Here is a 15,396-nt window from a genome sequence, read left to right as displayed (position 1 = left end):
TGTAGTGTGAACATGCTCACCTAAACAAGATACAAGCAGTTCCATATAAATGGCACTGAGCATGGACCAAAACAGTTTGTGACTGACCTGCACAAACAGGCCAGCCTGCGATAACTACAGCTCTATGGTATAAACTATGTAATCAGAGAAACTATTAAGATATTGGAGGAGTATGGCCTGAAATCTCGATATGACTGCAAACACAATTTATATATGAAAAGAGCTTGACTACCACTGCAGATGAAAAATACTGCTTTTCAACTCCTCCCCAGCAATATGAAGCAGCTGAATGGAAATCCATGGCAGTTCCATTAATCTACTGGAATTAAAGGCCACTGAAAAGACTATGCTACCCATCAGACATAAGCTCAAGGTTAAAAAAATATCTTTTATGGTCCACAAAGGTCTTCCACCCAATGTGGAAGAGGGCACCCAAAGGAACCCATATATATTTTACAATGATAATGGTTTGTTTGCTGTTGAAGTGCAACTGGATTCTCTTTTCTTGTTCTTTCCTATTTTTCGCCTCACCGCCTCTTTTTCCAGTGTTAATTTGATGTGCCATTCTGCCTTTTAGGGCACTATGTAAGCTACTGTTAATGAGTTCACAAAAAAGCACATTCAGCTTCTGTTTCATGAGTATTTAATTGCTTTAATTTATATTATTATGAAACTATTTATTTTATATCATTCCTATTAAAATCAGTTTTATTTATTCTGTTTAGTCAATGTGGCAAGAACTTTATATTATATAATTCCTGATGTTCATTGCCTTTTTTCAAATTTTCATTCTGCTAGTCATTGAATGGTACAAACAATTTACTGCACTTTTTGAAATATTCTGATCAGTTTTCACTGTCATCAGCTGGCAAGGCTGAGAACTGCCACACACACATTTTCTCTTCTTTCAGAGAACTGGTTGTAGCCTTTAAACTCCCTTCGACATCACAGATTTCCAACAAACTTATAGTAATTAAATAAATTATTAACTTTCAGTGGAAATTTCGTACATTTAACCAAAAATTTTCACATTTGTATGATTCCATTTTTTCACACTTTAAGCAAAACCACCTTAATTTAATACTATAAGAGACAATTAGTACACAACTTATGATTGCTATAATGATGAAAAGAAAAAAAAAAAAGAAGAAACACAACAGAACACATACTGGCAGCTTTGTCATTAATCAAAACAAGAGTAGTGCCTTACCATTCCTTGAACCTTCTAACCACATCTTGTATTATCTATGTGACATGTGACAAACAAAGAAATAAAATTTAAATAGTACAGTCAAACCTCCCAAATCTGATAATCCATTATCTGGCACAGCTCATTTTTCAGCTATATTTATGAATGTGTACAAATCTGGCCAATCAATCAATAAATCAAATTTTGTTCTTAGACTGCCCTTTGACAAAGGAGTACATTAGAGCTGAATGTGCAAGTTGGGGATTTTACCTATGGAAAATAAATTTGAATCATGCTCTAACATCAAGAACAAGATTAGCACCTCATTGAGAATAAGCAATGAATTACCTAGTTTGAGTTTCACAGTTTCTACACAAAGCATTAGATAAGGTGATGATCACTAAAAACATTAACTATTCAGTGAACGTTTTAAAACTCCTAGATTGTCATTTGTACACAACAGAAATTTTCATTCATTTGTATTTGTCCATATGTTGCATAAAAGAAAATTAAGTAGCCCAGATGGTTGTAGCCATTCAAAATGCATATACAGGTCCTTATCTATTGTGGAAAATGTATTGATTGTACCAGACATGTGGACATATGTCTTATGTAGGGTAGCACATAAATATTAGTCCAACTCCACCATAGTACACTGTGATGAATACAGAACTCTGTGAAATGGCAAGAAATGAGCATTGTGTTGTTTCTATATTGATTATACTAGTATCTTATGTAGGGTGGCGCCCAAATGCTAGTTCAACTCCACCATATTGATTGTACTGTCAAAAGTGTTTGACAGTGGAATTGTGTGTAATGTTTTGCTTTTCTCTTTTATAATAGCCCTTGTAAGCTACCACTCTATCGCACACCAAGGAAGACCCAGTGTGTCAGAGGTATCCCACTCTCAAGAGCTTTTTGGAAGTCCAATGATATATGTTTAGAAGGAGAAATAATTTTATTCTTACTATACTGTACAACATATATATAATAATACTTTATATGAACTTACCTTTTCATTACCTTTCTCTCAAAAAAAAAAAAAAGGCTGCACTCATACAGTACTACATACAGTAAATTGCAGTAGAGAATACAATATTTTTCATGGCCTTTTTTATGACCATTATACCTGAAATCCAGAAAATTCCAAGACCCAGCATGGTTAAAGTCCAAAGGTTGTCAAGATTTGGCAGGTTTGACTGTAACAGTTTTACATCTTCAAATATAATATTTGAAGTTATTAAAAGTTTATTTAATAACCTTACCTAACTGAAGAGCATCAGGATACCTCCTTGTGTCATAATATAATGCTATTAATCTTGCCTAGAAAAAGGGAATTATTTGGATGTGTAATTTTATGCTGAGAGAAAATGTGAATTTTATTAACAAAATTAATAAGAATAAATTACTGATATAGGTTAGAAACAAGAGTTATTCCATACACAACAAACATTTTGATTGTAACGCTTAAGTTAAATTATACAGTGCATACAGGTCAACTTTTGAAATTCATGAAAATGTTGTTGCAGGAATGTTTTCTAGTAATTAATTTTAGTGATCACCGTTATAAATCAAAAATTAATGTTGGTATATCTTAAGGAGGTATTCCCTCTTCCCTAATATTCACATTTACTATTATTCCCCCCCCCGTCCCCTTATTTTAACTGGAATAATAAATTTATCTCTTTCTACTAATAACTTGGTCAGAGTAAAATCATCTGCTTCTCAATCTCTGCACTTGTCCATTTCAAATTATTTTCATAGCATCATAGCCCATCACTGACATCCTGTATTGAATGTCATGCAGGCTGAAAATCCAGAATAACTCACAATCACAAACTCTACTCCCTCCACATGGATTGATTAACTACAGTCTCGACTAAAGAGAATTTTAGAAATTCCTTCTGATGATCGTGTGCTGCAAAGCTTTCAGAAGGAATTCCAAGATGTCTCTAAATCTCTTAATTTATTTAATTAAAGGTTGCAGACATGTATACTAAACGAAAAATTGGAATAAATTAGTAATTTTGTATATCCACAAGCAGTCTTTAATGATGGAAGATTCGGGATGGAAATAAACAACAGAATAAGTAAAACAGGAAGCTTAGAAAGCCAGTTAAATTGATTTGATAAAAAAAATAAATTAGTCAAAAGATAAGATTAGCAGTTTAAATACAATTTAAGCCCATATTAACCTGCAGAGCTGAGAGATGGGCATGAGATAAAGGAATTGGTAAAAATTTACAATATTCAGAAATTAGAATGATACAATAAAATAAATGGAACAGATGGAAACAGTGTCAAGATATATTACAAATGAGAAATTTTGCAATAATAAATATCCAATCAAACTTTAGATTGGCATGTAAAAAGGATGACAGAACAGAAATTAGCTAAACCAATATTTGAAGCAAAAATGAGTTATAAGCCAGTCAAAATGAGTTATAAGCCAAAGGCAGTCTAAGAGAAAGGTGGATTAATGGGACAACATGGAAAAAAATAGAGAATGGAAGAGCTAATATCAATCCTTATCAATCAATACAATCTTAGGCAAGATCAATCTTTCCAGTCTATTGACTGGAAGGATTGATCTGTACTACCATAGTGATCTTCACTATGATAGTAGTGAAGTAGTAATAGTACTTCTTCACTGGTTAATAACAGATCTGTATGATGATCATGATTTTCTGCAAAATGGGTTCCCATGAGATTTAGCAGTTCATTACATGTGGTCTGAGAATGTAAGACATTTTCTTCTCCTTTATTTACATAGCCTTTCAAGTATTCGTGAAGAAATAGACCAAACTGTTCAATCAACTCAAATCCCAAGAAAATTTCCATTATTTGGTGACCTAAGTGAATGACTCTTTCCTTCAAAATCCAGATTCCTATTAAGTTAAAAAATTTATCACAATGGCTACTCTTTTCAAAAAGTCTTCCCAATAACGGCAAACAAAGCAGTAGAGGCATCTGGTTGATTTGGAAAAGTACAACCATATTCTTTACTGAACTTCCCCATTAAGAAATTTGTGTACAAAGAGCTTGTCTACAACATATATATATACAGGGTGATTCACTACCAGTGCAACAAACTTGCAGGAGGTATAGGGGGCACAAAGACGAATCGAAATCACATAGCATTGCAGGGTCCGAAATGCCTTCGTCATGCGGTAGAGGACGTTGAATGGGAGGTCGCATGAACAGCGATCCCGCTGGAAGTCAGCATTTGCGAACCAGTTCCCGAGGCAGTAGGATGGACAAGTATTCAAACGTTTAACTGGCCGACATACACCTCGCGTATGGAGCTGCGGACTGTAATGGGCGTGCCGCTCTGTGCTTGTACCAGGAACGTTTCCGGCACAGGCGTGCTCCTCATCATACGATTTTCGCACGTGTACACAGAAGGTTACGTGAGATTGGTTGTTTCACGAGAGGTACCATGAATCGAGACGAACGACGAGGACGCCAGACAATGAGGAGAATGTTCTACGTCTTGCAGAAGGCAATCCAAGTACGAGTACTCGAGCGATAGGCCAACGATTGAGTATTTCCCAATCCACTGTATGGAGGATACCGTCAACAAACCAAATGAGTTCATACCATCTGCAAAGTGTGCAATCATTGGAGCCTGCGGATTATCCACTCCGGAGGACTTTTGCTACTTGGTTTCTTCAACAGAAACGGTTCACAAATGCTGACTTCCAGTGGGATCACTGTTCATGCGACCTCCCATTCAACATCCTCTACCGCATGACGAAGGCATTTCGGACCCTGCAATGCTATGTGATTCCGATTCATCATTGTGCCCCCTACACCTCTTGCAAGTTTGTTGCACTGGTAGTGAATCACCCTGTATATATATATAGTGCTTTTTTCGTAAAAGAATAGGTGTCGGTACTCATTCTTTGCTATCAGGAAAAATTGAAAATTAAAAGGAGATGAAAAGTACAGTACTCTGAAAAATTATTTCCTAATATTGTTACTTTAGTAGTAATGTTTTTGGAATAAGAACAACAAATTAGGTATATTAACACACAGTTTATTAAGCATAAATTTATTATTCAAGTTCGTATACTAGGGGGCTGCGCTCGCTTCTTTTGATAAAATAAAATAAAATACTTAACAGAAGCTTCCGACACAATTTGTTTGTTTGTTATTTGGTTTTTAGGAGCATTAGCAACTAAGGCCATATTGCTCCAGGAATATGCGGTGGTCATTCCCTGACTTTTCCGCATCCTCCGTATTTGGTGGTGACGGGCTCGAACCCCTGTCTAATCAAGAAGCGTGTGCTATGTACTGCTGCTCCTTCCCACGTGGCTACGGAGGCGCCTTTTTGACACAGTGTCTCTTTCTTCCTTAGCTATGAATACATAAATACGTTACATATGGAAATCGAGAATGGTACCGCTTGGTCATGTTGGCTAAACAAAGCGTGTGCAGGAGGTTTATCTGGTATGTGCACGCTTAAGCAGAAGCTTGTTTTACCATAGTAAAACAAGCTTCTGTTACATATTTTAGTATTTGTTTTGTATTGCTGCGTAACCCGCATCTCTCTTTTCCCACTGGCTGAATAAATAGTGCTAGGAGGAAAATTATTTTAATGTATATAAAGATAAAAAAATAAGTAATAAGTAAAAAATAAGCAAAAATTAGTAAAAAAATTTTCACAATACAGTTTTTATAGATTATTCCAAATTTTTATTGAGTTGTCATCCACCACACCGACTGCTTTTCTTGTTTGTGTCTGTTGCTGAATGACATTTCTGAAGCAGTCACAAATCGACATTTTGCTGCATCGAAGTGTGTCAGCGGTGGGCCTACAATTTTAAGAAACAGTAGTGAAGAAACTGTTTTTGTCATCAACGAAGCTCTGGTTGGGCTGGTGATCAGATTCATTTGTGAAAATCCTCTTTCACATTCACTCGATGAAATTGGTATCGTACTCAGACCGTCCATCCAAATGCTTCAATTCTTCCAAAACCATCTTTTCAATTAGGTATTCCCGAAATCCATGAATTGTATTTCTTTCATTTAACTGTAACCTCATTGACAATTTTCTAACTTCATTTTCACCAAATGCCAACAATTCATGTTTAGAAGGTTTAATACCTTCGTTGTCCTCGTTTTCCTTCTCTCGTCATCGGTATTGTCACTAGTTCTTAAATTTGAATTTTTCTTTTCTTTTCTTTTTTTAATTGTTCAAAATCTCGTTGTCATTCGAATATTCAGCTACTGTGACCATGTAAACAGAGAAAAGGAAAATTTACGGAAAAAGGTGGATAATGCACTTCTGCTAAACAACAGATGATTATTTGTCGGGGTAAAAGAAAATCACTCTCCCCTAATTCTCGGAGGGGGCGCTTACAGTTGATTCACAGCGGTTTCGAACCTTTGGCCCGTGGGTGCCTCCGTAGCCAGGTGGGCAGGAGCAGCAGTGCGTAGCACACGCTTCTTGTTTAGACCAGGGTTTGATCCCGTGACCACCAAAATACGGAGGATGCGGAAAGGTCAGGGAATGACCACCGCATATCCCCAGAGCAATACAGCCTTAGTTGCTAATGCTCCTTAAAAAAAATAAATAAATAACCTGCGGCCCGTGCGCAAAGTGAACAGCATTTTAAATTTTGCTAATTATCAAAAAAATTTCTCATTAAATGATTTTAGTAAATGTAATCGTGTATTGTACTTAATAAAATTTTCGAATATTTTCAATTTCAGGTGTATCATTAATTTTATTTATTCACTTTAATATTCACCTTATATTCATCTTAAACAGTGATCCTTTCAGGTTGTAAAAATAGTAGGTAAATATGCGAAAAAATTTATGGAATATTACAAATTTCGAAGTGTACTGTATGCAAATGTCACAAGCCACTGTTAATGAAGGTGCCAGTACACCATACCGTTGTGCACCATCCCAAAAAAACAGCACACTATATATATATATATATATATATTTTTTTTTTTTTTTTTTTTTTGAGTTAAGTTAATGGTGGTAAGTTATAATGTATAAAATGATATGAAAGCAAGTAAGATAGCTTCTCAATTAAACCAAAAAACCTATGCGGGTGCCCAACGTAACCTGGAAAAAATATATATATATGCCAAAAAACAAAGCAAGGCAAGGAAAAATCTTACATATCAATAACATAAAATAAGCAATAAAAATGTACAATTAAAATGTTAATTATAGGCGATAAGATACATTGAAAGGGACTTTATCGAGGGCTAACCCTTTCAATGTGTCAACTATAATTAACGAGCTATCCGTTTCTGTAGTCATTGTCCAGCATAACTATGTCCAAATGATGGTAAAAAATAGTCAGATAGTGACTTAATGAGGTAGAGAGACATAAATAATAATATATTAAACAAAGGTAATTACGTTGATATATCCCAATTTAGCAGCAAGCTGGCAAGATGACTGTTAGCCCGACGGATAGTCAAAATTTAAATTAGAGAAAGATATCCATCTATTTTTTTTTTTTTTAGGCTTATGTGTGTAGTTTATAATATATGTAATCACAGTAGTCTAAGCGATTGGCAAGTAACAGTAGAAGCTTGCGCTAACTAAGGCGAACAGAAAAAAGGTAAAAGTATAGATATAGTACCTCAATCCCCCTTGAATACTCTAATAGGTCATGAGGTATGAAAAATAGGGATAAAAAAGGGAAAGTTAAAAAAGCATAGAAAAAGTTAAATCATAAATTAACTTAGGATGCAACTGGGAGCGTAAATTCCCGTCCCTTATAGTAAGGGATCCTGGTTATGGCACGCAATGTAAAGACATTTAGAATGCGTTAAAATTACGTTAAAAATAAGTATAATATAAACGCTTACCACTGTATAGCCAAAGTACTAAAAACCGCGTGAATCAGCACGTGTAGAATATATACCTACCGACCTACTTGGCAATCGCTTAGACTACTGTGATTACATATATTATAAACTACACACATAAACCTAAAAATATAGATGGATCTCTTTCTCTAATTAAAATTTTGACTATCCGTTGGGCTAACAGTCATCTTGCCAGCTTACTGCTAAATTGGGATATATCAACGTAATTACCTTTGTTTAATATATTATTATTTATGTCTCTCTACCTCATTAAGTCACTATCTGACTATTTTTTACCATCATTTGGACATAGTTATGCTGGACGATGACTACAGAAACAGATAGCTCGTTAATTATAGTTGATACATTGAAAGGGTTAGCCCTCGATAAAGTCCCTTTCAATGTATCTTATCGCCTATAATTAACATTTTAATTGTACATTTTTATTGCTTATTTTATGTTATCGATATGTAAGATTTTCCTTGCCTTGCTTTGTTTTTTGGCATATATATATTTTTTTTCCAGGTTACGTTGGGCACCCGCATAGGTTTTTTGGTTTAATTGAGAAGCTATCTTACTTGCTTTCATATTTTATACATTATAACTTACCACCATTAACTTAACTCAAATAATATACAAACAGATGTAATGTTTAATCGTGTTTGATGGCATTAATCGGATCTGTGACGATTTAATATTATAAATTAATTATAAATTAACTATCCAATTTGCTTTTTACATACTTGGATATATATATATATATATATATATATAGAGTGTGCTTTTTTTGGGACAGTACACAACGTCCCAAAAAAAAAAAAAAAAAAAAAAACATTTCTAAAACTGTTACTGTGTTACTCCAGTTGACAGGATCCCTAAATTAATGGAAATCACGTTCTGTGGCATAAATACTGAGAAAACATTCATTACTAACACTAACAGACATTGGTACGGATCGCATATCAGTCACAGGCACCACAGAAGCCACCTCCGTAGCCAGGTGGGCAGGCGCAGCAGTGCGTAGCACACGCTTCTTGATAAGACTGGGGTTCGAGCCCATCACCACCAAATACGGAAAGGTCAGGGAATGATCACTGCATATCCCCAGAGCAATATGGCCTTAGTTGCTATTGCTCCTAAAAACCAAATAACAACAGCACCACAGAAAGTATTTCTTCTGCTGATTTTGTTTTGCTGGTTTCAGCTTTAAATTCCATTGTCGTGGTTTTCTTCCTCAATCTCAAGAAAATTGTCATTTTCAATATAGCTGCCAAGTTTAAAGAAGTACTTAATTTGAATAATTTGCTTTCATCTCCTTCAAATTCTTTACAATTTTTTTTCTTAAACATCAATGAAATACTGTCTGTGATACACGCTGCATGGATGTTTCTAATACTAAATTAGTATTAGAAAATTACTTCAATTAGTTAAAAAATTTGTTTTAGAAACCATGTCTGCAGCTAGAAGAATACAATATGCTAGAGTGTTTCTAGACTGGAAACAGTATGTGTGAAACCTTGAAAAGCAAACTTAACCGAAAAGTTTGCCACCACATTCATGCTATGTGAAAGCACATACATTCAACTAGTCAGACAGAGCTGTGTTCATTAAAAAGGGGTACACCTAAGGGGTGAAAGTTTGAAATCCACTTACACTGAGAAATTTTTAGAACCATAATAATGATTTTTAGAACCATTATGGTTTTAGAACCATAATAATTTTTAGAACCAAAATGATGCAAGAAAGCATGTTTCTTAAGTAGCAACAGCCAAAAAATTAAATTAAATTAATCAAAAATTAAATACAATAAAATACCCAATGCCATCTACTCCTTTCATTTATCTGTTTCTTTCAATCAATCATATATTTAATTCCCCTTAAATAGAGATAAACTTCCAACCGTCAATCACCCTTTGACTAAATGAAAATCTTTGCATATCCACTATAATTATCCCTCTCCATTTAAATTTATATCCCCTTTATAGTATACCATATGACTACACATAAAAATTCCCTCAGCAACTAGTTTATTCAAACCTTTCAAGGCATTAAAACACCTCAATTAGGTCAACCTGGTTTCCAAGCACTATAGGCTTACAAAACCCTCTCAGTAAGAATATCCCTTGTACCCATAATCTCATTGCTCTTCTCTGTACCCTTTCTACAAGTACATCCTAAAATAGGGTCTCCATGTGTGTGTAAGCAATATTCAAGTTGATGCCTAACCACTACTTTATATAATGGAATAATCACCTCTATCTTTACTGGCAAAGTTCCTATAAATATCATTGACAAAACTCCACAAGTTGCCCTAGCAGCCTGTTTGCACTGTTCAAAAATCTTCGTATCAGCTTGCATAGTTACTCCCATGTCCTTTTCATTAACTACAATCTTGAGTTTGATGGTACCGAAGTGGTATGTTATTTTAAGATTACAGCTGCTCATATGCAAGATTGTGCATTTTTCAGTATTAAACCTAAGCTGCCATTTCTCAGCCCTCTCCAAATAATTTAAGTCTTGTTGAAGTGGTATACCCAGATTACTGTCATAACTATCCTACCCACCTTTGTATCAGACATCACACTTGAAATAACTATTAATGAATATTACTCCAATTTAAATAATTGTTCGTATGGGACTGTCAAAACATTTAATGAAATCTAAGTAAATAATGTCAAAATTATTTAGTCTATCCAATAATTTATTGACAGCTGCAGGTAGCTAATTAGATTAATTAAACATTCTGCCCTAACAAAGCCATGCTATTATTCCCTTATAATTTCATATCCAGATGATCTTCTATTGCATGCTTAATTAAGCATTCCATGATCTTCCCTGGCACAGAAGTCACACTGACAGGCCCATAGTTGCTAATTTCACCCTTTGAAGCCACCTTTATGAAAAGAAGTGTGCACTTTTTCAATCTACAGCGATATCACCTGAATCAAGGATCCTGTCATTATAATAGCTGTAAGTTTGCATACATATTTTGCTGCTTCCCTCAGTATAACTGAATGGATTCCACAAGCTCCCTGTTGCCAGGTTACAAGACAAGTAGTATAAAAATATGGTAAAATCCAACTATGCAATGCCACTAAACATGACGGAAAGTTAGTTTCTGTTACTGTTTACTGGAAAGAGTTGCTAGCTTTGCTATGCCCACTTGTTACTTTCTTTCTAATGCTTTTTTAAAATTAGCTTTTAATGTTTAATTTTTCAGAGGTCCTAATCAGTTATTTTTGCTTTTGAGATGTTGAAGCACATTCAAGAATGTCTGTGCATGTAAATGTTTCAACAAATTAGTTTTAGTCTAAATTAGTTTGTTTGTTTGTTTGTTTGTTTTTGGGTTTTATTGGCGCATTAGCAACTAAGGCTATAATGCGCCAAAATCTAAATTAGTAAATAAAATATTACAAACTAGAATGCAGAAAAGTTCTTTGCTCATTAACTGTTAGATCCACATTTTAAATATGCCTTTCAACTAGTATATTAGAAATTACATGTCATTGTGAAACACAAACTATATTTTAAAAGTTTCTTTTATTTGAAAAAGATTTGTGAACAATGTGAAGCTGTAACTAATCCATGTCTCCACAATAATTATTAAACAAATGATTAAATATACCTCTAGTGACTGCCTTAGGAAAGTTCTTTTTTCTTGTTTAGCCCAGTCTATACAATCCTGACAGAGTTTCACCTGATTAAAAAAAAAATAATAATAATCAGAACTGAATATACTTAAAATTTTGAAAAAATGTATCAAATATAATTAGCGAGAGAGAGAGAGAGAGAGAGAGAGAGAGAGAGAGAGAGAGAGAGAGAGAGAGTTCTTTGTGACCGAAATGTGTCATTTATATTACTGCTCAAGTGACTTAAAAAGTAATAAAATACTGATATTGGATGTAATTTATGAAACTAGCAATTTTGACATTTTTTAATTCAACAATTGTATAAAATTAAATACTGTTAACTACCTTATTTAAAGTTTCTGGTCTACCATATATTTTGTTTGAAACTAAAATAAACATGATATTAAATTACAAAAACATATGTATCATAGCCCAATTTTTAGAATTTTTTTTTTTTTTTTTATATGTTTAAAAAAGTTATGTGCGGCAAAACCATGATTTCACAAAAAAAGAGAGCCGCACAATAAAGGGAGCAGAAATGGGCAAAAGTTGTGGCCAACAGCTTTGGCAAGAGACTAGAATGCTTGGCTACCATTAGGGCAAGAAGCAAGTTTTCTACTCTTAGCCTGTTCAAACTCTAGTTTGGACTAATTAATAACTGCTTTACAATTGTTGAGCTTTGGTGTAGGCAGAAAATGAAACTGAAGAATTAGAAAAAAGCCAATTATGATATGCAACGTTCTTCTCTTGAACAGCCTTAGCACAATTATTGGAAATCCAAGATTTAGAAAAAGGACGAGATTTTAAAGTGGAGTGTGGGAAAAAGGATTCCATTCCTGCAAGAATAATTTCACTGACACGATCTGAGCAAACGTTGACATCAGAAGTTTTGAAACAGTAATCTGACCAAGGAAAAGAAAAGAAATCTCACAGGTCATCCCAATTTGCATTCTTGTAATGTCAAAAACCACGAGGTTGGGAATAGCCATGAGATAAAGGCTCCATTGGAGAAGAGACAATCACCAAGTTGTGACCCGAAGTGCCTAAAGGACCTCTCACTTCGACCATGTACTTAGAAGGGTTGTTTGTAATAAAAAGATCAAGCGTGTTGGCTGTACGATTAGGATTGTCAGGTATTCTTGTAGTTAGTAAATTAATAAGAGGAGTTTACCTCAATATAGTACGTGGAACACTTCCGTATGATGCCCTCCAGAAATTAAAACGGAAAAAAACGAAAAAAATCGACAACTTACCGGTACATTAAAGTAAAATATAAATAATTAAATAATTAAAGTAAAATATAAATAATTAAATAATCAATTTAACACAATTCAAAATCAATTCAAAACAATTAAAATTCAAATTAACGCAATTAAAACAATCTAACGAAAATATTCAAAACGATTTTCTTTCCTTAAGGTAAGGAAAGAAAATAGTTAAATTATTATAATTAACTTATAAATTATTATTATTAAATTAAATTATTATTATTATATTATTATTATTATAATTATTATTATAATTATTATTATTATTACTATAATTATTATTATTAACTATAATTAACTATTAATAATTATTATTATTATTATATTTAATTATTATTTAATTATTTGACATTGATTATTAAATTGATTATTTAATTATTTATATTTTACTTTAATTATTTAATTATTTATATTTTACTTTAATGTACCGGTAAGTTGTCGATTTTTTCGTTTTTTCCGTTTTAATTTCTGGAGGGCATCATACGGAAGTGTTCCACGTACTATATTGAGGTAAACTCCTCTTATTAATTTACTAATATTATTATCAACGTAGAACATATTGAGTATTACAGCTCTGATTCATACTATCTAGGTATTCTTGTAGGTAAATGAACAATCTGTGCAAGGTCATTAGTAATTGCAAAAGCCTCAGCATCTCGACCAGCTGGGTCGGTGTGACTAGAAAACGGAAGCCAGCTGGAGTTGTGAACATTAAAATCACCAAGGAAAATTACCTCACTGTTAGGAAAGTTGGACTGGAGAAAGGCAAGTTGCAAAGAGAGGAAGTCAGAGAGCTCCAAGTGATTAGTGGAGTTGGAAGAAAGGCAGAGACAACAGATGAATTTGCAATGAGGTAGAGAGATTTTAAGCCAGAGAATATCGAAGAGAGGAGATTCCAAATTACCAAGTCTCTGACAGGGAATATCAGAACGGACATATGCACAAGTACCACCTTTGCGGCGAAAGGAATCATACAGCGAATAATTTGGGCATCTGAGATGATGCCCAAATTATTGAATCAACCGATAACTGAGATTCTGTCACAAAAAGTACATGGGGTTTGGCAGACTGCAAGTGGAAATTGGCATTGTTGAGATTAGAATCGAGACCACTTATATTTGTAAAATGAATTAGGAAGTTATTGGGAGGTTTAGATCTTTTCGCAGATAAGCTTGTTCTATTAGTTTGACAATTCATGGTGTATTCAATAGTAAGAAAAAGTGGGTGGGACAAGCTGTATGAAGTAATGAAATTTTTGGATATGGCGTACATGTGGTAAGAATATACCCAGATCCTTGACGTAACGTGGCCTCAACAATGCCCCTCCGCATACACTCTACTCAGACTCCCTCCAGTCACTATCTGGCAGAGTAGAGATAGCAAGATTATACACTAGGTGATCTGGAAGCCTCCTAGAGAGTTACGAATAGGTTCGGTCCGGTATACTAACTAGCGGCCAGCCTGCGAACACCGTTTTAGAGCTGTACCCTCGAAATGTAAGGAATAATGTATCTCACCACGACATTTATCGTAACCTCAAAAGTCATCAATCATACTGCGTGATGGAAGAGATGGTGAAGGGCTGACCGGAACTTAGCTCTAGAGACTAAACATGGGTTCTACCACTTCAAGCCTCCAATAAGCAAAGTGATGGTATTGCACCGGTTGATGAGAGTCATCTACCACCTAGAATTAGTCCAGTATTCAAATAGTTTCTCAGCCAATTAGTATTAAAATGGTATAATGATGCAAGTAGGCAAACTTATTCGCAAAAAAAATAAATAAATAATAATAATACAATACAATATAATTATTCATCAAAAATTTTGTTCACAATAAATAAATAAATTTGTTAAGAAAATTAAATTTCTTGACTACAAGTTTTAATTCAATAAATAAATAGTAAACAGTTTCCCAAACATATTTGATATTAAACAAAAAAATAAATAATAATAAAAAAAAAATTACACATTATACATTCCACACTGTAAACAGAGAATACTATTTATAAAGCAACTCTAATCTACTGAATCATTAAGAATTAAATTGTCTTATTAAATATTTTAATTTGAAAATAAGATAACTTCTCCTAAATCTGAAATCAACACTAGCCAACAAATTATTAATTATATTCATTGTATGCCTTTCTCCAAATCTATTCAATACCCTAGGATGGGGCAAGCCAATTGCCTTTGGATTCCTTAAATTATGCAAAAATTCCTTTGCTTATTCAAAGGAATTTTTGCATAATTTCATCAAAAATAATTTTCAATTCATCAAAAATAATTTTCAAATTTTTCAAAATTAAATTTAATTTTTAAGTTTCTGAACTAGATAAAGGATTTTATATTTTAACAAAAATTGCCTTTTCTTAATTCAAGTCATTATAAATATTTTTTTCCCATTATAAGTCTCAAAATCCTGTTAAGTTATCACCCTTACTTCAAATAAATTTTCTCTTGCCCATACG

General features: G+C 33.7%; 1 protein-coding gene across 2 annotated transcripts in view; it reads right to left on the bottom strand.

Moving 5' to 3' along the window:
* LOC150079373 (26S proteasome non-ATPase regulatory subunit 11-like) overlaps positions 1-15,396 on the bottom strand; it is a 187,376-nt gene that overhangs the window by 74,149 nt on the left and 97,831 nt on the right. For both annotated transcript variants that reach the window (XM_090383642.1, XM_090383643.1), the window contains exons 4-5: positions 11,655-11,726; positions 2,455-2,512 (exon numbers count right to left, since the gene is read on the bottom strand). In XM_090383642.1, coding sequence (XP_090239768.1) covers positions 2,455-2,512; positions 11,655-11,726 — 130 coding nt within the window. The remainder of the gene's footprint in view (positions 1-2,454; positions 2,513-11,654; positions 11,727-15,396) is intronic.

Source organism: Mastigoproctus giganteus, chromosome 10, assembly GCF_048544385.1.
Source record: "Mastigoproctus giganteus isolate SK-2022 chromosome 10, ASM4854438v1, whole genome shotgun sequence".
Classification (NCBI taxonomy): domain Eukaryota; kingdom Metazoa; phylum Arthropoda; class Arachnida; order Uropygi; family Thelyphonidae; genus Mastigoproctus; species Mastigoproctus giganteus.
Note: the sequence above shows the minus strand (reverse complement) of the source record. Positions and strands in the feature narration are given on the sequence as shown.